Here is a 24,610-nt window from a genome sequence, read left to right as displayed (position 1 = left end):
CATCACCCGTCCTCTCCCTGTGCTGAGTACGGGGGGACAGGTTGCTCCAGATATTTTAACGTTAGAAGGTCTTGTGGATTCTGGGTGGAGATAACGCTGGCTCTGTCCTTGCAGGGTACCTTGGGAGAGACTGTGTGGACGCCTGTCACCTGAACCCCTGCGAGAACATGGCGGCCTGCGTGCGCTCCCCCGGCTCCCCGCGGGGCTACGTGTGCGAGTGTGGGCCCAGCCACTACGGGCCGCACTGCGAGAGCAAGTAAGCGCAGCCCCTGGGCCTCCGCGCCTGCAGCATCCACCTGGCCGTCCTCGATCTTGAGTCAGTGTCTTCTCTTTCTTATTTTGACCCAAAGATATGTGTAATTCTGGATAACAGGGACATATTTTTTTTGAGACAGAGTCTTGCTGTGTCACCCGGGCTGGAGTGCAGTGGGGCAATCTCGCCTCACTGCAACCTCCACCTCCTGGGCTCAAGCAATTCTCCTGCCTCAGCTTCCCTAGTAGCTGGGATTACAGGTGTGCACCACCACGCCCAGCTAATTTTTTTGTATTTTTAGTAGAAATGGGTTTCACCATGTTGGCTGGGCTGATCTCGAACTCCTGAGCTCAAGTGATCCACCCGCCTCAGCCTCCCAAGGTGCTGGGATTACGGGTGTGAGCCACAGCGCCTGAGCAATAAGAATCAATTTGGACATCTCAAACTAACTCCGTTGGATCACGTGTCCACCTCAGAAACATGTAACACGACTCATTCATCTGGAGTCCTGTGCCCAGAGCAAACAGGCCCTGAGATACGGGAGATGCATGTGATTATACAGAACACTTTCTCTCTTGAGTCGATGGGGTTGAAGTCGTGTCTGATGTGTGTGGAGATCCTGGTGTTGTTAGGACTGGCAGCAGCGTGCTCTCTGGGCTCCCGGAGTGCCCTTTGCACAGGGATGGCTGGGCACAGGTGTGTAGTCATCACAAGCATCAGTTTGTCCGAGGCGGAGCTTCTTGGTTCTTCATTAAACCAAGGTTCCAGGCCCCCGTGGAGGGGATGACCCCACAGCTCATAGGCCTCAGCTGCTGATGGGCATCAGGTGCAGGGACACCTGCTATGCTCTGTTCTTTGTGTACCTGAGCCTAGAGCAGGTACTGTGATCCCGGCTGCGGCCCTGGGCTTGTGACCTCTCGAGAAGATGGCACCGCACCACACTTGTATGTCAGCAAGATGTGATGCAAGAGAGGGCTTGGAGGAGGTGGAGTGGAGAGGGAGGTGGGAGGAGGGAGGAGGCCCTGGGAGTGGAGAGGGAGGTGGGAGCTAGGGAGGCTGAAGCGGGAGGGCATTCTGGGAGCGAAAGCAACCGAGCTGAGCTGGAGAGGAGCCAGGGGATGAGGTTGGTCTAAAGAACCCGGGGGTCATCCGAGGAGGTAGAGGCCTGGGTAAGGACGGGGGTGGGCCCACAAGCCAGGAACAGAGCTCAGTTGTTTTGTATGGATGCTGTGGGGGCCCAGCACAAAAGTGACAGGACCAGGTCTGGTTTTGGGGAACCCCCAGCTGCCACCTGGAACACAGCTCGGAGCAGGGGATGTTACCAGGAGGCAGATCCAGCATCCCATATGCCTGGCGCCACAGTCACCAGAGCTGCAGGGAGACGAAGGCTCTGGGGCCCCCACACCACACACACACATCCGTAAACGCCAGACTCTGTCTCTGTCTGGGTGTCTTTATGACCCTGATTTGTACACAGTCAGTCCTTGATTGCTCGCCAAGTGAGTGACCTCGAGAGGCTGGCAGCTGGGTGGAGGGACTTCTGTTAGCCAGGATGGGGAATGCAAGAGCCCACAGGACACTTGGGTGGGGACGTCGCAGGCAGGTGGGGCTGCAGGTGACCATGCAGGTGCTGTCCCCAACAGGAACAGGTAGGGCGACTCGTGCCCAGCCTCCGCCAGTGCCTCGGAGGCCTGGCCTTGTCCCGCAGTGTCGCTCATCTTCAGCATCTGCTGTTCCCTGCCGGGGGAGGCTCAGGGAAGCAGGACCGACTTCCACTGGATTCTGAGTGCGTGGACATGTGCCACTGACCTAAGGGGCATGCTACACCAGGGCATGGCTGCCCTGAGCATCCGTAGGGCTAGTGGCCAGGGGACCTGGGGGACAGCAGAAGCTGCAGAACTCCCTGTTCAGGAACCTCCCAGGGCGTCTCATGCTGCCACTCACCCCACGTGGCCTTGGAGAAGTGGTGCCAGGCAGCTGAGCTCAGTCAGCCTGTGTGGGGCTGTGATGTGAAAGGCCAGCCTTGCAGTGGGATCCGTTGTCATTAGGCCCCAATGAGCCAGGCATGGCATGGATATGGCACAGTGAATACACGCTGTCACAGTTGCTTTGGGCGTGGTCAATCTGTGGGTGGGGGTGAGGTTGGGAGCCAGTAGAGGGGAAACTGAGGCCACGTAACATGGAAGGGAAGCTCCCAGAGCTGGGCTTAGCCAAGCTTCCTGGGCAACCATCTCCGTGCCACCAGTGGGCCTCCTCTTGTTCTAGAAAGCACAGTTACATAAACCTTCCATCTGCCCTCTCATTTTCCCGACAGGCTCGACCTTCCGTGCCCCAGAGGCTGGTGGGGGAACCCCGTCTGTGGACCCTGCCACTGTGCTGTCAGCAAAGGCTTTGATCCCGACTGTAATAAGACCAATGGCCAGTGCCAGTGCAAGGTGAGGCCCAGCCCCCATGGTCCCTGCATGCCCACCCCAGGCCCTGAGCCCAGGGAGATGGCTGTGTGTGCTCATACACATGCACAGAGGCTGCTATACACACACACCTGTGAACACTCACCTGCAGACACTCACACCCCTGCAGACACACACCTGTGAACACACACGCCTGGAAACACCTGCAGACACACGCCTGCAAACACTCTCATGCCTGCAGACACACACCTGCACTCACATACCTGTAGACACATGTCTGTAAACACTCACACCTCTGCAGACACACACCTGCAAACACTTGCATGCCTGCGAACACACACACCTACACATGCCCTGCCCATACACACACACCTCCACTCATACCACAGTTGTGTACAGATGTGGTTTTTGGTTTCTTTGCTGCTCCCCGTGCCTTGTGAATACTCCACGGCTGCTTTCTGCATGCAAACTCCAGGTTCAACCCTGCCAGCCTCCGCCCGTGGAACAGGAATCCCTACCTGCTCCCGGCCCAGCATCCATGGCTGTGGGAAGCCCAGCCATTTCCGAGGGCTGGCTCGTCTCTGGCCCCACCCCAGCCCTCCTGGCCTCCTGGTTGGCTGTTTTCCTGGCTTTTTTTTTTGAGATGGAGTATCACTCTGTCACCCAGGCTGGAGTGCAGTGGCACTATCTCAGCTCACTGCAGCCTCTGCCTCCAGGGTTCCAGCGATTCTTCTGCCTCAGCCTCCTGAGTAGCTGGGATTACAGGCGCCCTCCACCACGCCCGACTAATTTTTGTATTTTTAGTAGAGACAGGATTTCACCGTGTTGGCCAGGCTGGTCTCAAACTCTCTGCCCACCTCAGCCTCCCAAAGTGCTGGGATTACAGGTGTGAGCCACCGTGCCTGGCCATTTTCCTGGTCTTCATCAAGCTAGCATCCTACGACGATAGCAGTTTTGAAATAGAAAGCATGACTAAGTGCGTTGGTAAGCTGTGCCCCACCCCCGTCCATGGCAGTCAGTCCTAACCTGTGTGCAGCACGGAGCTCACATCTCATGGTCTCCAGATGTGCACACATGTTCTCAGCGCAGACACTAGGGACCTTTCCCATCACCTCCTTCAGGATCTTCATGTATACCACAGCCTTGGAGCTCACAGTCACTTGAAACCCAAACGTTAGGTCCGAGGGTGGCAGGAGCCTGGGCAGGGGACATGAGCTTCCTGCAGACGCGGCCGGCTCTGGGAGGGAAGCTGGCACTGGGGCACCCTTGGATGCCATCCTGTGATGTCAGCAGTGTCCCGAGTGCCCTCACTGCTTCCAACAGCAAGCGAGACTTATGTCCTGAAAGACTCAATGAAACAGCTCTCCTGGGTCGAGGCAGTGTAGCATGTCACCAGATGGTGCTGGTGGCACAGTGGGTGACAGAGCAGAGGGAACTTAGGGAGTACATTGGTGAAAACTTGCCTGTGATTTTTTTCTCATCCAAAGTTACAGGCAGGGCATGGCGGCTCATGCCTGTAATCTCAGCTGCTCTGGAGGCCGAGGCGGGAGGATCACTTGAGCCCAGGAGTTCAAGACCAACCTAGGCAACATAGACCCCCCATCTCTGCAAAAAATAAAAGCATTAGCTGGGTGTGCTGGTGGATGCCTGTGATCCCTGCTACTCGGGAGGCTGAGGTGGGAGGATGATTTGAGCCCTGGAGGTTGAGGGTGCAGTGAGCCGTGATTATACTACTGCACTCCAGCCTGGGCAACAGAGTGAGAGCCCATCTCAAACAAAAATAAACAAAGTTATACAAAATGTTAAGAACACAAAGATGGCAGTCACCCCATCTCAGCTCCCAGCTGTGATTGTGAATGTTTTAGCATCTCTTCGGGGCCTGCCGCTCACTGTCATTTTACGCCTGGCTGGAGTCCCACGTGACACACGGTCTGAACATTGCTCACGAGTCTGCCCAGGTCACACAGCCTGCACCATTTTCTGGGGGGACAGGGTGGTACTCGGGCCTGGGGAGGCCCAGTGACCGGCCCAGGCAGTGTAGCCGGTAAACAGCAAGGGTCAGGCACGAACCCAGGACTTTCTGAACCCAAAGCATAAGCTCTTGATTGTCACCCTGGCCTGCTCAATGGTAGACGTTCAGGTGGCTTCTAATTTTTTTTCTTTCTTTTTTTTTTTTCTCGGCTCACTGCAACTCCTGGGTCCTAGCAGTTCTCTTGCCTCAGTCTCCCTAGTAGCTGGGACCACAGGTGCACTCCACCACACCCAGCTAATTTTTGTATTTTTAGTAGCAAGGGGGTTTCACCATGTTGGCCAGGCTGGTCTTAATCTCTTGACCTCTTGATCCGCCTGCCTTGGCCTCCCAAAGTGCTGGGATTACAGGCATGAGCCACGATGCCTGGCCTCTGATTTTTCAAAACAACATTAAAAAAACACCTAAGGACCATCTGCATGCATAAGCCTCCGTTTGGATCTCTGAGTCTTTTTAGGACAGATACGAAGGTGCCCACTGTTGGGATTTGCTAAGACGTGAAGGAGGGAGGTCATGCTTCCCGGGAGAACTGCTGTCCTGGGAAGAGCCTCCCTTGCAGGGCCCTGCGAGGCAGCCCCTGTTGGGTGTGGGGTGTGGGCAGAGGGTAGCCATGAGGGGTGCAGACGGCTGGGGCCATCACATGTGCCCTGAGGGTGGGAGTCTGAACGTTGCTGAGGAAATGTGCTGTGACGTAGGGCCTCTCCCGGGCGTCTGAAGTCACCGGCCTTGCCTCTGGCTTTTGCAGGAGAATTACTACCAGCCCCCGGCCCAGGATGCCTGCCTGCCCTGTGACTGCTTCCCCCACGGCTCCCACAGCCGCGCTTGCGACATGGCCACTGGGCAGTGTGCCTGCAAGCCCGGTGTCATTGGCCGCCAGTGCAACCGCTGTGACAACCCATTCGCCGAGGTCACCACATTCGGCTGCGAAGGTCCGAGTTGCCCCTTGACTCCCCGCAGGTCACAGCGCAGGGACAGGCTGCCGGGCTGGCATGCGCTCAGCCCAGTGTGCGTGCGCTCGGGGTGTTTGGGGAACCCTGGGCTCCTTCGTGTTCTATGTCCTCTTGACCTTCTAGAAACCTTGTTCTGCGTGAGGGGTGTGGGTCAGAGCCTGGTCACCCCCTCTCCAGCCTGACGTGGATGGGGGGCGGGGGAGGTGCTACGGTTCGGTTCTTGGTGGGAGCAGGGCCTCCTGCAGGGGGAGGCACACACAGACAGCAGGGCCCGTTTGTGGGCGTCGGCGCAGCGTGCCCTGCTGAGCGGCCTTCTCTCCTCTCTAACCCAGTGATCTACAACGGCTGTCCCAAAGCGTTCGAGGCCGGCATTTGGTGGCCACAGACCAAGTTCGGGCAGCCGGCTGCAGTGCCATGCCCCAGGGGGTCCGTCGGTGAGTCCCTGTGGCCGGCGGCGTCCACGGGTAGGGAACGGAGGCACGCGTCCTTGTGGGAGAGCCGGTTGAGATGTCGGGACTCATGCAGGCCAAGTGCTGGGAGAAATTAGATCGCCTTTTCCCTACCAGTAAATCCACAACGCAGGCAGAAGGTGTAACAGACACATGAATGGTACAGCGTGTATGGGGACGCCCGCCAGTCACACCCGGCCATTCCCTGCTCTGCCGCTCAGCCTGGGGCACAGGGACAAATGGCTTCGTTGTTCATAGCATCAGGTGTCCTCTGTGAAATGGGGACAGTGACCATGTCCGCGCTGTGAGGGACACCTGGGGAGTCCAGTGAGGTCATACAAGGAAAGGCCCAGCGGCAGCGGATTCCTGGTGTGTGGGATCCTGGCTGCCCGGCAGATGGTGTCACTGATTTGATTTTTTTTTTTTTTTTTTTTTTTGAGCCGAAGTCTCACTCTGTCACCTGGGCTGAAATGCAGTGGTACAGTCTTGGCTCACTGCAACCTCCACCTCCTGGGTTCCAGCAATTCTCCTGCCTCAGCCTTCTGAGTAGCTGGAACTGCAGGCGCGCACCACCATGCCCGACTAGTTTTTGTATTTTTTAGTAGAGATGGGGTTTCACCATATTGGCCAGGCTGGTCTTTAGCTCCTGACCTCGTGATCCACCCACCTTGGCCTCCCAAAGTGATGGGATTACAGGCGTGAGCCACCACTCCCGGCCGCTGGTTTCTTCCCTCATACACTTGCTCAGGAGTGCTGGCTCCTGTTTGCTGGGCGCCTGAAATGCCTGGTTGTCAGTGTCAGAGCGGCTTCGGCCATGGCCCTGGCATGAAAGAAGGGCGCTGGTGTTGGCCTCCTGGCCCCCTGGGGTTCTCACCGCCACACAGTGTTCTGGGTTTAAGTACATTCGGATTGGGGATTGAAATACACCAGCATGGATCAACAATTTGAGTTTGAGGCTTTGCACACCTGCTCTCCTTCCCTAGGAAATGCAGTTCGACACTGCAGTGTGGAGAAGGGCTGGCTGCCCCCAGAGCTCTTTAACTGCACCACCGTCTCCTTCGTGGACCTCAGTACCATGGTAGGGGCGCCTCAGGGATGTGTGCTCAGCAGGGGCACATGTGTGCTCGTGTACGCAATGAGAGTTTGTGTGGGCCGAGGCTCCTGGGCTGGGGAGTGTTGGGACAGCTGGGATGACGCAGGGATGGCCCCATGGGCCAGCAGCCTAGAGCCAGCAGGTTCCTGTGACTTGGGGGCATTGGCACCTGAACTGGGCACCCCCACGGGTACTTCTCTCTCCACCGACACCAGCTCTGCGTCTTTGGTTCTGAAAACGCAGGATCCCTGCGTTTGACCCCATTTGCCCTCTGATCCTGCCCTGTCTCACGGGGGTTGTTTCCGGGTCTCCTACTTGCTGTCTTTCTCCAAGTCCTTTGTAACCCACCAGCCCCTTGTTTCCATGCTCTAACTATCAGCAGTGCTCATTTTTGGGGTTTTGGATTTTTTAAACTTTTCATACGGAGTCTCACTCTGTCTCCCAGGCTAGAGGGCAGTGGCGCAGTCGCAACTCACTGCAACCTCTGCTTCCCAGATGGAAGCAATTCTCCTGTCTCAGCCTCCCGAGTAGTTGGGACATACAGGTGCGCACCACCATGCCTGGCTGATTTTTTGTATTTTTAGTAGGGACAGGGTTTCACCATGTTGGTCAGGGTGGTCTTGAACTCCTGACCTCAAATGATCCACCTGCCTCGGCCTCTCAAAGTGCTGGGATTACAGGCACCAGCCACTGTGCCCGGCCAGGCTTTTGGATTTTTGAATTTCCTTTCTGACAAGGAAACTTGCACCAGACGGTAGTGAGTTTCTAAGTAACAGCAGGGACTGAAAGCAACCAAGTGTGTTTGCACACCTCGCAACTGCCTCCCTATTCCAGAATGAGAAGCTGAGCCGCAACGAGACGCAGGTGGACGGCGCCGGGGCCCTGCGGCTGGTGAGGGCGCTGCGCAATGCCACACGGCACACGGCCACACTCTCCGGCAATGATGTGCGCACGGCCTACCAGCTGCTGGGCCGCGTCCTGCAGCATGAGAGCCAGCAGCAGGGCTTCGACCTGGCGGCCACGCAGGACGCTGACTTCCACGAGGTAGGAGGGTGGCCACAGGCCCGGCTCGGGGACACTCGGGGATGCCGGTGGGCGGGCGCTATGGGGCCGGGCGTCGACCCCAGCTTGTAGAAGATGGTCATGTCCGGAATCCTGAGGCAAACACTCATTTTTCAAATGTGAGCCCTGGCAGGTGCAGCGCCCAGCTAAACTGACGATGAAAGCTAGAGAGTATTCTGGGAGGAAACGCGCAGGTCACAGCCCCATGGGTGATCTCAGCAGTGCCCGTGGTGTGATCTAAGTGGCTTCTAAAGGGTTCTGGCCGGGAGCAGGGGCTCACGCCTGTAATCTCAGCACTTCAGGAGGCCGAGGCGGGTGGATCACCTGAGGTCAGGAGTTTGAGACCAGCCTGACCAATGTGCTGAAACCCCATCTCTACTAAAATTACAAAAATTAGCTGGGCATGGTGGCGTGTGCCTGTAGTCCCAGCTATATTCTGGAAACTGAGGCAGGAGAATCACTTGAACCTGGGAGGTGGAGGTTGCAGTAAGCCGAGATCATGCTACCACACTCCAGCCTGGGTCACAGAGCGAGACTCCGTCTCAAAAAAAAAACAAAGGTTCTAAGTGGCTCACCTGAATCAGCCCCTTCTCCCTTCCACACAGCCTGTGATGTGGTATCATCCACCCATTTGACAGGTAAGGTAACGGAGGCACAGGGAGCTGAGGGGTTTGCCCAGAGGCACAGCTCGTAAGGGGCAGTGCCGGGCAGTGGGCTCTCAGAGGTCCACGCCTCTATCTCCACCCTCCCGCCCTGTGTGCCGAAGTTGTCAGCCCCTGAGCAGTGTCAGTTAAGAGACGTTTGGAAATGGCTCTTGGAGGCTCCAGAAGTTTCCTGTGGCTCCTGGGCAGGTCTCTTCACGCATGCAGGATCCCCAGAGGAGTGCCTGTCCACACAGAGCCCATGGGGGATGCCCCGTTCCTCACCCCATCCACATGGAGCCCTCAGGGACCTCCTCATCCATGCAGGCCCCACACAGGGCCTCCAGTCCATGCAGGGCCCCCCATGAGACCTTCTGGTCTGCACAAGGCTCCCAGAGACGAGGCAGGGTCCTCTCGCTGGCATTTGAGTGCCAGCCTGAGAGTTGGGCCAGTGGCATTTGTTCTCCATGTGTGACTCTACAAACAAGTTCCCTCCTGGTTTCTTTCTTTCTTTTTTTTTTTTTTTGACATGGAGTCTTGCTCTATTGCCCAGGCTGCAGTGCAGTGGCGAGATCTCAGCTCACTGCAGCCTCCACCTCCTGGGTTCAAGCAATTCTCCTGCCTCCGCCTCCCAAGTAGCTGGGATTACAGGCACCTGCCACCATGCCTGGCTAATTTTTTGTATTTTTAGTAGAGACAGGTTTTCACCGTGTTGGCCAGGCTGGTCTCGAACTCCTGACTTCAGGTGATCCACCTGCCTCAGCTTCCCAAAGTGCTGGGATTACAGGTGTGAGCCACCATGCCCGGCCCTGGGGTCTGCCTTGGGTGTGGTCCCCAAACCCCTGAGCATAGCCCCACACCTCCACCCTGTCATTCACAGAGACCCTGAGGTGCACAGAGGCAGAGAGTCACCCTTGGAGGAGCTGCCTGTGTGTCCACGGTGGCCTCAGTGTGGGGTTTGGGAGGAGTTCTGATACAACCAGGGACGTCTCCACATGTCTTCACCTTAGCATCTTGGGGTATACATGGAAAAACCTCTGGCAGGGCTCACTCTGACAGTTCGGGCCTCTGGCAGTGAATCACCCACAGTCTCTCTAGTTTATGTGGTGGGGTTCGGGATATGTGGAAATCACACATTAAAAAATGACTTCCTTATCTCTCTGAAGTCAACTTTGATTAATGTTTGATCCTATTTATAAACTTAGACCATGAAATTCCCTTACGTATTTTAAATGGAATTATATGTCAGATATTTGATTTTTCTTTTTGTATTTCAGTTGTTTGGCTATCTTCCAAGTATTAAAACACTATAACAGATATAAGTATATATAAGTTATGTAAGTATAACAGATCTTCCAAGTATTTAAACAGTGCTTGTAAATCTTTATAAGGCTAAAAATATGAAGCATCTTAAATTCTCTGGATTTTTAAATACTTTGTGAGCTTAGTAACATTTTTCTATTCCTCTTAAGATGGCAAACTTTAAAAAAAAAAAAAAAAAATTGGAAACTAGGCCAGGCTCAGTGGCTCACGCCTCTGTAATCCCAGCACTTTGGGAGGCCGAGGCGGGTGGAGCACCTGAGGTTAGGAGTTCAAGACCAGCCTGATCAACATGTTGAAACCCCGTCTTTACTAAAAATACAAAAATTAACCGGGTGTGGTGGCACATGCCTATAATCTCAGCACTTTGGGAGGCCGAGGTGGGCGGATCACCTGAGGTCGAGAGTTTGAGACCAGCTTGGTCAACATGGTGAAAGCCTGTCTCTACTAAAAATACAAAAATTAGCCAAGTGTGGTGGCACATGCCTGTAATCCCAGATACTTAGGAGGCTGAGGCAGGAGAATTGCTTGAACCCAGGAGGCGGAGGTTGTAGTGAGCCGAGATCACACCACTGCATTCCAGCCTGGGTGACAGAGCGAGACTTCATCTCAAAACAAAAACAAAAACAGAAAAACATTGTAAACTCATGTTAAGTGCACAGTCTAAAGTGCAGGGCCGGAATGAATGAATGAGCCCACTAGATGAGCAAAGGCTTTCAGGGCTGGTGTCACTTGGTCCCGAGAGCCAGGCCTCACTCCGCTGGCGGAGCACTGAGCACTGTCTGTCTGACCAGGATGTCATCTACTCGGGCAGCGCCCTCCTGGCCCCGGCCACCAGGGCGGCGTGGGAGCAGATCCAGCGGAGCGAGGGTGGCACAGCACAGCTGCTCCAGCACCTCGACAGCTACTTCAATAACGTGGCACGCAACGTGCGGCGGACATACCTGCGGCCCTTCGTCATTGTCACCGCCAACATGAGTAAGGCGCTGGCTGTGTGGGGGGTGGAACCCTGCGACCGTCAGCGGTGTGCCCAGGAGCTGGGCCTCCGTGGGTGTAGCAGGTGGGCTCCCGGCCATGCTTAGCCATGCTCTTAGGAAAACGATTTAGGGGTCGGGCATGGTGTCTCACGCCTGTAACCCCAGTATTTTGGGAGGCCGAGACAGGCAGATCATGTGAAGTCAGGAGTCGGCTCATCCGTTGACGGATGCCTGGGTCATGTCCACCTTTTGGCCTGTGTGAATTGTGCTGTTGTGAACGTGGGTGCGCAAATGTCTGGGTCCTTGCTTTCAGTCTTTTGAGTGTAGAGCCAGAAGTGGGCTTGCTGGGTCATGTGGTGAATCCTATGACCCAGCCTGGCCAACATGATGAAATCCCGTCTCTACTAAAAATAGAAAAAGTAACCAGGCATGGTGGTGCACACCTGTAGTCCTAGCTACTCTGGAGGCTGAGGGAGGAGAATCACTTGAACCTGGGAGGCAGAGGTTGCGGTGAGCCAAGATCGGGCAACTGCACTCCAGCCTGGGTAACAGGAGACTGTCTCAAAAAAAAAAAAAAAAAAAGATTCAGCAGCTAGGCCTCTGTTTTCCTCATCTGTAAATGGAGTCTTATGGGAAGACAGTCTGCAGTGACACACCCATTGCTCCCAGGGGCCAGGTCCTGGGCTTGGGAGATGTTGGGCCATGATCTTGGGTGTCCAGCAGGCAGGTCTTCCAGACCCTCAGGTGTGAGGCTGTAGAAGGGTGGGTGTCAAGGGTCCTGCCTCCCTCCAGGCTCACTGCAGACAGGTGTTAGGTACATGTGGCATGCAGGAAGTTGGAAATCAATTCTGTTCTAAAGATGGTCAGTCAACCAGCCATGGTAGTTTACACCTGTAATCCCAGCAGTGTAGGAGGCCAAGGTGGGCAGATTGCTTGAGCCCAGGAGTTCGAGACCAGCCTGGGCAGTGTAGTGAGATCCCTTCTCTATTAAAAAAAATAAAGAAATTAGCCAGGTGTGGTGGCGTGCTCCTGTATTCCTAGCTAATCAGGAGGCTGAGGTGGGAGGATTGTTTGAACCCAGGAGATTGAGGCTACAGTGAGCTGGGATTGCACCACTGCACTCCATCCTGGGTGAGAGAGTGAGACCTGGTCTCAAAAAATAAATATAAATAAATAAGCTGGGCACGGTGGCTCGTGCCTGTAATCCCAGCACTTTGGGAGGCTGAGGCAGGTGGATCACTTGATGTCAGGCGTTTGAGACAGCCTGGCCAACATGATGAAATGCCATCTCTACCAAAAATACAAAAAATTAGCCAGGTGTGATGGTGCACGCGTGTAATCCCAGTACTCGGGAGGCTGAGACAGGAGAATTGGTTGAAGCTGGGAGGCAGAGGTTGCAGTTAGCCAAGATCACACCACTGCACTCCAGCCTGGGAGACAGTGTGAAACTCCATCTCAAAAAATACTAATAATAAAAAATATAAATAAATAAATAAGGCCAGCCAATCAGTGTGACAGTTGTGGTCATTTTGAAACCAGCAAGGGTTCAAGGCGGCCGTGGGGTTATGTCTGATTAAAGGAACTGTCCCCCCAGTCCTTGCTGTTGACATCTTTGACAAGTTCAACTTCACGGGAGCCACAGTGCCACGGTTCAACGCCATTCAGGAAGAGTTCCCCAGGGAGCTGCAGTCCTCCGTCTCCTTCCCAGCTGACTTCTTCAAACCACCTGAAGAAAAAGGTAAAAACTCTTAGAAACCTGCTGCTGCCCTCGACGCCCCCAGCGTTCAGGGAGGGGAGGGCCCCCCTGCGGCATCCCAGGAGGGCGAACACGCCATGCTCTGTGGGCACTGAAGATCCGGGGCCGGGGTGTTCCCAGTGTTCGCCGGTGCCAGGTCCTATCGGTGACCTCTAGTTGTTTCGAACGAGCGCTTAGGTACAGGTTGAGCATCCTAACCCTGAAATCTGAACTGCTTCAGAATCTGAACCTTCTGGAGCACCAACCTGACGCTGGAAGGAAGTGCTTGTTGTAGCATAAGTATGAAACGATACTTAAAAAAAAAAAAAAAATTAAAATCGAGACCGGACGCGTGGCTCACGCCTGTAATCCCAGCACTTTGGGAGGCCAAGGTGGGCGGATCACCTGAGGTCAGGAGTTAGTGACCAGCCTGACCAATATGGTGAAACCCCGTCTCTACTAAAAAATATGAAAAATAGCCAGCTGTGGTGGCAGGCACTTGTAATCCCAGCTACTCAGGAGGTGGAGGCATGAGAATCGCTGGAGCCCAGGAGGCGGACTTTGCAGAGTTGAGATGCGTCTGCCTGGGCTACAGAGTGAGACTTTGTCTCAAAAACAAAAATCCAAAATGTTCCCAAGCACTTCAGCTGAGGGATACTCAGCCATGTAATTGATAATGTGAAAAAGAAAAGAGAACTGAAATTTGTGTGTACACTGGTCATCTTTGGTGTGCAGTGAGAAGGTGCTTCTAGCTGGGTGTGATGGCTCACACCTGTAACCCCAACACTTTGGGAGGCTGACATGGGAAGGATCGCTTGATCCCAGAAATTCAAGACCAACCTGGGCAACATAGGAAAACCCCATTTCTACCAAAAAAGTTTTTTTTTAATTACCTGGGCATGGTGGTGCCCGCCTGTAGTCCCACCTACTCAGGAGGCTGAGGCGGGAGGATTGCTTGAGCCCAGGAGATGGAGGCTGCAGTGAGCTGTGGTCATGCCACTGCAGCCCAGCCTGTGCAACAGAGCAAGAACCTGTGTGTGGGGGTAGGGGGTGGAAGGCCACTTTTAAGTAGAAATAGAAATTTTAGAGTCACCTTCCCCTCCCTGAAAAAAACAGAACCCAAACCAGAATGCCGTCTGTGTATGTACAAATCTTCAGTCCTGGGTTGAGATGGTGATACAAAACAGTATAAACATTTTGAATTTTCCTAAGATGCTTTTTCACAGATCCATGACAATTACTAAAAACTTCCCAAAATAAAAAGGACATGAAAAGGTAAACCCCATAATGGATGGTTTAGAATTGGAAACCTTGTGACTAAAGTGATTTTGTCAGGTATATCTCGTGTCTTAAAAAGAGGGGTGACTCTGATACCGGACCGAGCCTGAAACTGAGAGGATGAGGTTTGAAACTGACTAGCCCTCCACTGCAGCCAGCTCTCTCTGGAACTAATAGAGTGAGAACTTGCTCATTACCAAGGGGAGGATACCAAGCCATTCATGGGAGATCCACCCCTGTGACCCCCAACACCCCCGACCATGTGCAGGTCTAACACTGATCACATTTCAACGTGAGATTTGGAGGGGCCAGACATCCAGACTGCATCAGGTACATTCATATTGAAGCAGTCCATCTCCAGAACTCTTCATCCTGCAGATCTGAAACTCTAGCCCACAAAACACCGACACCCCTCCCCAGCCCTGGTGCCCACCGCACTTTCTCTGAATTGGACTCCTCTAGGGAACTCCTGTAGGTGGAATCATGCAATTATTTGACCTTTTGTGATTGGCTTATTTCACTGAGCGTAATGTCCTCTAGGTTCACCCATGTTGTGGTAAGTGTCAGACTTTGCTTCCTTTTGAAGGCTAATATTCCATTGTGTGGATAGACCACGTGTGTTTATCCTTTCGTCTGTTGGCGGATGCCTAGGTCGTGTCCACCTTTTGACCTGTGTGAATGGTGCTGTTGTGAACGTGGGCGTGCAAGTATCTGGGTCCCTGCGTTCAATCTTTTGGGTGTAGAGCCAGAAGTGGGCTTGCTGGACCATGTGGTAAATCCTATTTTTGATTTTTTGAGGACCTGCCGTACTGTTTTCAGTGGGACATCTGTTGGTTTTTGAGAAGCGCCTGCTGGCCCTGACCTCGGTCTTGGAGAATGCAGGTGTTCCTGCCGGAGTCCTCACGCTCTGCTCATGTTGCAGAAGGCCCCCTGGGGAGGCCAGCCGGCCGGAGGACCACCCTGCAGACCATGCGCCCGGGGCCGGGCACCGAGAGGGAGGCCCCCATCAGCAGGCAGAGGCGACACCCTGATGATGCTGGCCAGTTCACCGTCGCTCTGGTCATCATTTACCGCACCCTGGGGCAGTTCCTGCCCGAGCGCTATGACCCAGACCGCCGAAGCCTTCGGTAAGGCCTGGGCACGGGGACATGGGGAGGGTTCGTTTCAGAGGTCCCCAAGGCTTCCGCAAGTCAACATTCTGATCTAGATCAAGCACAGGTCTTCACAGCAGCATTTCACTGGAACCCTGACCCAGAGACAGAGACCACTGCCCTGTGGTGTCCCTTGGAGGGAGGTTCTGGGTCTGCCACTGGATGCCATCCCCTGGAGCACTGCACACCCTTTGCCTGGGCTTATCCCAGTGCTTCCGCCAGAAATGCTCCCTCCCCAGCATACGCCCCATCTTGTGCCCCGAGGGACCCCATGCTCTCCCCACACTCATGGGTGGTGCCTGCTGCTGGCCCCGGGGCTTTAGGGCTACTCAGCCAGTCCAGGCTGGAAAGGATGGATGTCCGGAAGCAGCTTTGTGGCCCCCTCGGTGGGAGCAGCCCGAGCCTCTGCCCTTCCTCCTCCTGCCGTTTCCCAGACACTTCCCTGACTCTGGGGTCCTTGTGATCATGTGGTTCTCAGTGACCGGGTGATTCACCCCCGGGAGCTGCCATTATTTTGGTGTCTTTGGACATTTAAGCCACGCCCTGTTTGTCTGCCGTTAACTGTTAACGGCTGTAACATCTTCGCACCTGTGCCTTCTGTTTCTTTTTGAATTTCTGACCCAAAGATGACACATCTCCCTGTGTGCTGTGTCAGTGATAAAACCTGCGCTGGGGGTGAAGACACTGTGGGCCTGCGGCTCTGAGCTCTCTGAGTGTGATTCTGTCTCCCCTAGAAACACATCCATGGCGTGTCCTCAGGGCGTTTGTGTGTGGGATTTGAGTGAACATTTCCTAATCGTGTTTGTCCACATGCTCTGGCTTCTTGACCTCAGGCTGCCTCCCCGGCCCGTCATTAATACCCCGATGGTGAGCACGCTGGTGTACAGCGAGGGGGCTCCGCTCCTGAGACCCCTGGAGAGGCCCGTCCTGGTGGAGTTTGCCCTGCTGGAGACAGAGGAGCGAACCAAGCCTGTCTGCGTGTTCTGGAACCACTCCCTGGCGTAAGTGTGGCGCCGGGAGCCCCACATCCCCATGTGAGGGCTTTGCCAAGGCAGAGAGCACCGCAGGATCGGGGGATCAGTGGCAGAGAGTCCCACGAGGATGGTCCCTTGTGGTCTGTGTCTCCCCTTCCAGCCCCTTATGGGGCAGTCAGCCTCCTGCTCTGCTTCTGTGGGAGCATCAGAGCCCCCCAGATGCCCACACATAGACGTACACAGACCCGCACATGGAGACGCAGACATGCACGCACACATGCAGGCCCACACACAGATGCACACCCACAGATGCACATGTGTAGATGCACACCCACAGATGCACACATGCAGATGCACACCCACAGATGCACACCCGCAGATGCAAACCCAGATGCACACGTGCAGATGCACAGGCACAGATGCACACGTGCAGATGCACACATGCAGATGCACCCGTGCAGATGCACACCCGCAGATGCACACCCACAGATGCATGCCCACAAATGCACACACGCAGATGCACACCCGCAGATGCACATGCGCAGATGCACACACGCAGATGCACGCAGACCCACACGTGGAGAGCCAGACATGCAGGTGCACAGAGAGATCCCTCAAGGCTGACACCCAGGAAGGGGCTCCTCACCTGCAGGACTCCCGAGATGCAACGGCCACACTAGTGTATTGGCCAGTTCACTGCTGGATAAGACAGAGGCCTGTCCTGGTCACACATGGGAGGGCAGACCCAGAGATTGGGCCCAGGAACCATTCTGCTGACAGTGGGAACTCCCAGCTATGTGTGGGAGTCCCCATACCAGACAAGGGCCCCTGCCCCTAGTCTTGCCCAAGAGGCCGACACAGCCCAACTTTGGGGACTGGCTTTACCCCCAAGCGGCCACATCTGGCCACAGCACAGGCCAGAAGCAGCATCAGAGAGCCAGCCAGTAGAGTGGCGAAGGTGGGAGGTGGTGCGCCAGAGTCTGTGTTTCAGCGTGTGTTCCAGTGAGGGAACGGCGTTTTGTAGTTAGAAAAATGTGGAGTGAGTGATTCTCACCCACACGTGAGACTGGGTTCAGAGTCGTGTGGCTCAGCTCTGCTGGGAGCCAGTGGTGTTTGTGCTTTGCTTTGCCTTTCTAGCTGCAGAGTTTATGTGAGGTGTGGACTTCTTTGAGTTGCTCTGTCTTTACCAGGAGCTTGCTTTTACTCTGCTGGTTCGTTTTCACTTTTGCTGTCTCTGTTTAGAAGAAAACACTAGAACTGGGGGGTGGTGGGAGGATGGGAGCATGATCTGGTGGGGAGACCTGCTGTGTCTCCACACACCAGGAGGGAGTGCCAGGAAAGGGAGACGCCGTGCAGGACTCAGGGAGTCGGAGCGTGAGCACCCCCAGGCTCAAATCGGCTGAACGTTGTGCATCTGGGGGCGTCCGTGCGGCGGGAACACTCCCCTCCCCCCACCACAGTTCCCCTGGGCACAGTGGAGAGCCATGAGTGGCGGCTGTGCGGGGGGCCGCGCCGTGGTGAGCGAGCCCGTGCCAGGAGCCCGTTCAACCCAGCCTTCTTCTCCTGCTTCTGTGCCTTCCAAGTCCTAGTTAATGAGCAACCAGCACAGTACCTGGAATGTAATAGAAGCTTGGCTTATAAAGGAGAGAATAAAGGAACCCCTTTCACCACGAGGACGTCAGGCCAGCCATCTATCCCGGGCATTCATCTGCATCCTGGCAATTAGCTCCGGCTCTAATGACCTGCTCTCTGCTTTATGTTGTTCCTATTATTCCCAGATTGTAGAGTTTATGGCAGACACATTAGCGTTCACATCCCATTTTACAGGCGAGCAAACTAAGGATCTGAGAGGTGATGTGATTTTCCCACAGTCTGGGAGGGCAGGGCCCTGTCTGAAGCTGAGACACACCTCATAACAGCTTGTTATTTGGGGCTTCCCATCAGGAGAGCGGGAGTCACCATGGGGCCCTGGCTTCTGGGCAGCTCCCATAAAACATTGTGCAATCTGAAGATGAAAGTGTCAGAGGAAGGTGAGATGTTCTTGTGAAAGCGTCTATCCTCAGAAGGAGACAGCTGTGTGAACCCCAGTGGGTGGTTCCAGCAGCAGGGCGTGTAGTGGACGCGAGACGGCCTCGTTTGAGTTTTGCTGCCAGAGGACACATAGAACTTGAACTTCAGAGGCTGCTCCTTGGAGGCCCTGATGAGACGCAAGAGGGAAGGGAGACTTCCCATGGTCCTGCCTTCATTGGGTGGCTTTTTTGTGTTTTTTTTTTTTTTTTTTTTTTGAGACAGAGTCTTGCACTGACATCCGGGCTGGAGTGCAGTGGTGTGATCTCAGCTCACTGCAACCTCTGCCTCCTGCGTTCACGTGATTCTCCTGCCTCAGCCTCCCGAGTAGCTGGGATTACCGGTGCACACTACCACACCCAGCTAATTTTTTGTATTTTTAGTAGAGATGGGGTTTCACTATCTTGGCCAGATTGGTCTCGAACTCCTAAGCTCATGATCCACCCACCTTGGCCTCCCAAAGTGCTGGGATTACAGGCGTGAGCCACCACACCTGGCCACGGTTGTCTCTTGTCTTCGGTGCAGGGGGCTGGTGAGGAACATGGTGGGGAGCAGCCTTCCAGGATGCGGGGCTTTCATCATTCACAGTACCTGCTGTTCAGTTTGGCCAGGATGGCCCGTGAGCCCCCAGGACTGGGCAAAGGCTGCCCCCGACAGACTCATGGGCGGAGGAAACCATCTCACCCCTACCCCTTCTCCCTTCTCTCTGCAGCGTCAGTGGGACGGGAGGGTGGTCTGCCCGGGGGTGCGAGCTCCTGTCCAGAAACCGGACGCACGTCGCATGCCAGTGCAGCCACACGGCCAGCTTCGCGGTGCTCATGGACATCTCCAGGCGTGAGGTGGGCATCCTCCTGCGGCCGCTGTGCCCGCCAAGCCTACCCCCGAGCCTGTCCCCTCCTCAAATGAAATCTTCCACTGCAAGTGCTTTGAACAAAGCACGTCAACCAGTTAAAAAACATTCCAGGATTGGCCAGAGTCCATGAGGATTTCCATAACAAAGCCCCATGACAAGGGTTTTCAGAGAGCCCTGGTTGTGCATTAAACCCCGGGATGACAGACCCAAAGCTCAGCCTCCGAGGAGCTCCCAGAATCTGCCCCTCGCTTCAGAGCGGGTCTGCTGGAAGGTGCTGCTGTCCACCCGCTTTGATTGTAAGAGAGGTGACAGCTGCTGGGCACAGTGGGGCACTCTCCCTTGGGGCCACACGCAGGGCCGCAGGACAAAAGACTGGGAGGCTAATGTTTAACCTCTGGCATTTTAAGCGGCCTGGGAATGTGAGCCGGCCATTGTGGGCCTGCGGATGAATTGGGGAGTGGCCTGAGCGCTGGCCTGGCCTCCCTTTACCCAGACAGGAGCCAGCCTGGGGCAGCCTGTGTGGGACCCGGTGTCTAGGAGGCAGAACCAGAGGCCTGGGTGGCCTCCCCTGGCCCCTCCCCAGGGCTGCGCTGTGGCTCAGGCATCCAGACATCCGTTCCTTCCCGAGGGCTTTCTGATGTGAAGTGGCCCTGGTTTCTGTCACATTCTTGGAAGGGGGAGTCAGCCCTGAGGCAGGGCTGGAGGGGGGCTGCGGCTTTCTGTGCCATGTGCATGGGAAGCTGCCCTGCCTGTGCCCCCGTCTCACGGGCAGAAGGCACTCCCCAGCAGGACCCAACCTGGAGAGGGGGTCAGTGGTTCATGGACTTGGTTCATCTAAGGGCGGGGTTGGGGGTGGTCTCATGGCCAGGATGCCAGGTGACACATGGGCCAAGGAAGCTGAAATTGAGGCAGAAGAAAGGAGGCTGGAATGGGAGTCCAAGGCTCCCGTGGTCCGGGTGCCCCAAAGCCAGAATCTCTGAACAGCCCCCGAGCCAGTGGAGGGAGCCTGGGATGTTGCTGCAGGCCCCAGGGACACCCAGGGCCCAGAGCGTTCAAGGAGCCTCAGGAGGGGCAGTTCCAGGCCCAGGGCCATGAGCACTCAGCTTCCCTGGCCCAGCCTGATCTTGGCTTCCCGGCTCAGTCCCATATGGTAAACACAACCCCTTCCAGAAGATACCAGAGAACCAGAGCTTGTAAATGCAGAAACTCCCCAGGGGCCTGGGACCTGGACAGATGTCCTGGTTTGTAAAAGCATAGAAAACACAGCAATGTGAACATACACTCTGCTGGACTGTGCACTTCAAAGTGCCCAAGAGGGTATGTATGTTGTGTATATTTTAGCACAATTTTTCTTTCTTTTTTTTTTTTTGAGATGGAGTTTCGCTCTTGTTACCCAGGCTGGAGTGCAATGGCGCGATCTCGGCTCACCGCAACCTCCACCTCCTGGGTTCAGGCAATTCTCCTGCCTCAGCCTCCTGAGTAGCTGGGATTACAGGGATGCGCCACCACGCCCAGCTAATTTTTTGTATTTTTAGTAGAGACGGGGTTTCACCATGTTGACCGGGATGGTCTCGATCTCTTGACCTCGTGATCCACCCGCCTCGGCCTCCCAAAGTGCTGGGATTACAGGCTTGAGCCACCGCACCCGGCTCTTTCTTTTTTTTTTGAGACGGAGTTTTGCTCTTGTCGCCAAGGCTGGAGTGCAGTGGCACAACCTCAGCTCACTGCAACCTCCACCTCCTGAATTCAAGTGATTCTCCTGCCTCAGCCTCCAAAGTAGCTGGGATTACAGGCTCCCACCAGCATACCCAGCTAATAGTTGTATTTTTAGTAGAGATGGGGTTTCACCATGTTGGCCAGGCTGGTCTCGAACTCCTGACCTCAGGTGATCCACCTGCCTAGGCCTCTGAAAGTGCTGGGATTACAGGTGTGAGCCACCATGCCCAGCCTTTTTTATAAAGACATGTTCAATGCCCGTAAGAAATGCATAATAAGGTTGAGTGGGGTGGCTTGCAGCTATAATGCCAGCACTTTGGGAGGCTGAGGCAGGCAGATCACTTGAGCTCACAAGTTTAAGACCAGCCTGGGCAACATGGTGAAACCCTGGCTCTACCAAAAATACAAAATTTAGCCAGGCATGGTGGTATGTGCCTGTAGTCCCAGCTACTTGGCAGGCTAAGGTAGGAGGATAGCTTGAGCCCAGGAGGCAGAGGCTGCAGTGAGCTGAGATCGCACCTCTGCACTCCAGCCTGGGCAACAGAGCCAGACCCTGTCTAAAAAAAAAATAAATGTATAATAAGAGATCTGGAAATTTGAAAAGTAAGTTCATATAACGAGCTACGATAGAGACATGCGGAGCTGGCATAGAACTTCCGTGTGCTGGTGGTAATGATAGAACGCGTCATAGTACGGGTTAAGTAGGAATGACAGGATGGATGGGGAGGGTACAGATGCCCATCGCCATGGCAATGGAAGCATCGAGCCTGCCAGTCCACATAACTGAAACCTGAAGCTCCGCCCCTGCTCAGTGAGTTGTTTAGCTTTTTTTCTTTTTTTGTGGAGTTTTGCTCTTGTTGCCCAGGCTGGAGTGCAGTAGAGTGATCTCAACATACTGCAACTTCCCCCTCCCAGGTTCAAGCGATTCTCCTGCCTCAGCCTCCCAAGTAGCTGGGATCATAAGCGTGCACCACCACGTCTGGCTAATTTTGTATTTTTTAGTAGAGACAGGGTTTCTCCATGTTGGTCAGGCTGGTCTCGAACTCCCGACCTCAGGTGATCCGCCAGCCTTGACCTCCCAAAGTGCTGGGATTACAAGCATGAGCCACTGCACTCAGCCTGTTTAGCTTCTTTAAACATTGGTTTTCTCACCTGGAAGGAAGATAAGGGTCACATCCGCAGTCTCCTCAGAGCTGTGATCTAAGGATGATATGGAACAGTGCTCTTGTCAGGTCTGTCAGAACGCCTGCCACACAGTAAGTGCTCAGTAAAAGGTTTTGCTGAACAAAAAAAAATTACATTCATGTCATATTACCACAATTACTCATTTTCTTTGTAAAGTGAGAGTAAGTCCATGATAGAATTACGAGGAAGTCCAAGAGGCATTGCATGCACCTGTGGAGGAGACACGTTTACCTTTTGCATAAGCAGGAATTGCCTGTGGGGTTTTTAGTTGTTGTTGTTTTTTTTTTTGAGATGGAGCCTTGTTCTGTTGCCCAGACTGGAGTGCAGTGGTGCCATCTTGGTTCATTGCAACCTCTCTGCTTCCTGAGTTCAAGGGATTCTCCTGCCTCAGCCTCTTGGGTAGCTCGGATTACAGGCGCACCACCACACCCAGCTAATTTTTGTATTTTTTAGTGGAGATGGGGTTTCACCACCTTGGCCAGGCTGGTCTCGAACTCCTGACCGTAGGTGAACCCCTCGCCTCAGACTCCCAAAGTGCTGGGATTACAGGCATGTGCCACTGCGCTTGGCCGGTTTTATTGTTTTTTTAATGTGGCAAAATCTGTATAACACACAATTTCCCATCGAAATGTACGGCCAGTGGCACGGAGTACATTCCTGTCACTGTGCCGCCGTCACCACCGTCTGCCTCCAGAACTTGTCACCCCACGCTGTTCATCTCTGCTTTGTGCTTGTTTTGTGCGGCCCTGAGAACAACGTGACGGTCACGCTGGTTCCTGCCAGCCTTTGATCGTTTAATAAGCAAGTGTGTAATCTGTCTCTATTATGCAACGCCCATATCTGAGCCTCAGCCCTTACCTTCTCTCCTGCCTTCAACCTTCCCACCCACAGAATGGGGAGGTCCTGCCGCTGAAGATCGTCACCTACGCCGCCGTGTCCTTGTCGCTGGCAGCCCTGCTGGTGGCCTTCGTCCTCCTGAGCCTGGTCCGCACGCTGTGCTCCAACCTGCACAGCATTCACAAGCACCTGGCCGCCGCGCTTTTCGTCTCTCAGCTGGTGTTCGTGATGGGGATCAACCAGACGGAGAACCCGGTACGACCACTCTGCTCCCCTCCCCACTGTCTGGGCTGCACCTCGGAGCCTGCTCCCAAAGTGCACCGCCACACCCAGCTAATTTTTGTATTTTTAGTGGACATGAGGTTTCACCATGTTGGCTAGGCTGGTCTCGAACTCCTGACCTCAGGTGATCCGCCTGCCTTAGCAGTCTGGTGCTGACCACTCCAACCACCCTGGCTGGCATCCTCTGATTCACAGATGCCCTAGAGGAACCTGCCAGGTCGCAGGCTGTGGGTGGAGACATGGTATTCACCAGCAGGTCCAAGCACTTCACCACCTTGACTCTTTATTGGGAGATAGGGGACCCTTTCTTTTTTTCTCTTGAGATGGAGTCTCTCTCTGTCACCCAGGCTGGAGTGTAGTGGCACGATCTCGGCTCGCTGCAACCTCTGCCTGCCAGTTTCAAGCGATTCTCCTGTCTCAGCCTCCCTAGTAGCTGGGATTACAGGCAGGTGCCACCATGCCTGGTTCATTTTTGTATTTTTTATAGAGACATGGTTTCACCATGTTGGCCAGGATGGCCTCAAACTCCTGACCTCAGGTGATCCACCTGCCCTCTCAAAGTGCTGGGATTATAGGTGTGAGCCACTGTGCCCGGCCGGGACCCTTTTCTGAAATTATGTCTGGGGAGAGCTGACCCACATTGGATCTTTAGCTGCTGAATTCACAGTGACTTTGGGTGCATTTAACCCATTACCTCAGTCACCATTCACACTCTCAGTAGCTGTGCAATAAATGAGCACCTACTGTGTGCCTGGGGCTGGGAACACAGTGGGAAATAGAACGAGCAGTCCAGCTCCCCGCCTTCCTGGAGCTGGTGATCCCACAGCTGAGCATCCCTGAGGGGTGTTCCCCAGCTGGGGTGACAGCAGAGGCTGCCCTAGGAAGTGGCTGAGATGGCTGAGATGGCTGAGATGGAAAGCTGGATAGAGGTCCTCCAGGCGGCGGGCTAGGGAGGTGCAGAGACCAGAGCACACCCAGGGGGTGGCAGCATCTGGTGAGGAAGAGAGCTGAGAACTCTGGCTGGCTCTGCCCAGCTGCTGGGGTGGAGCCCAGTGAGGCACCAGTGGCCATGGCTGGGAAATCTTGTCTGTGTTCGTGTACCAAGGAAGTATCCTAAACAGCCCCGTGGCTTCACCCTGCCAGTGAGATCAAGATAGGACCTTTGGCTCACACCTGTAATCCCAGCACTTTGGGAGGCCGAGGTGGGTGGATCACGAGATCAGGAGATCGAGATCATCCTGTCTCTACTAAAATACAAAAAAATTAGCCTGGCACGGTGGCATGTACCTGTAGTCCCAGCTACTGAGGAGGCTGAAGCAGGGGAATTGCTTGAACCCGGGCGGCAGA

The 24,610-nt window shown here is 54.7% G+C and overlaps 1 protein-coding gene across 2 annotated transcripts in view; it reads left to right on the top strand.

Annotated features, from left to right (window-relative positions):
* The window catches only part of CELSR1 (cadherin EGF LAG seven-pass G-type receptor 1), a 177,214-nt gene that overhangs the window by 138,177 nt on the left and 14,427 nt on the right, over window positions 1-24,610 (top strand). For both annotated transcript variants that reach the window (XM_064368229.1, XM_064368228.1), the window contains exons 13-24: window positions 115-256; window positions 2,568-2,688; window positions 5,439-5,622; window positions 5,976-6,077; window positions 7,076-7,170; window positions 8,020-8,229; window positions 11,003-11,186; window positions 12,780-12,923; window positions 15,121-15,325; window positions 16,183-16,350; window positions 19,103-19,229; window positions 23,036-23,236. In XM_064368229.1, coding sequence (XP_064224299.1) covers window positions 115-256; window positions 2,568-2,688; window positions 5,439-5,622; window positions 5,976-6,077; window positions 7,076-7,170; window positions 8,020-8,229; window positions 11,003-11,186; window positions 12,780-12,923; window positions 15,121-15,325; window positions 16,183-16,350; window positions 19,103-19,229; window positions 23,036-23,236 — 1,883 coding nt within the window. The remainder of the gene's footprint in view (window positions 1-114; window positions 257-2,567; window positions 2,689-5,438; window positions 5,623-5,975; window positions 6,078-7,075; window positions 7,171-8,019; window positions 8,230-11,002; window positions 11,187-12,779; window positions 12,924-15,120; window positions 15,326-16,182; window positions 16,351-19,102; window positions 19,230-23,035; window positions 23,237-24,610) is intronic.

This window comes from Aotus nancymaae, unplaced genomic scaffold, assembly GCF_030222135.1.
Source record: "Aotus nancymaae isolate 86718 unplaced genomic scaffold, 86718_ANA_hifiasm-v0.15.2.pri h1tg000076l, whole genome shotgun sequence".
Classification (NCBI taxonomy): Eukaryota; Metazoa; Chordata; class Mammalia; order Primates; family Aotidae; genus Aotus; species Aotus nancymaae.
The sequence above is the reverse complement of the archived record's forward strand: the minus strand, read 5'-3'. Positions and strand labels throughout refer to the sequence as shown.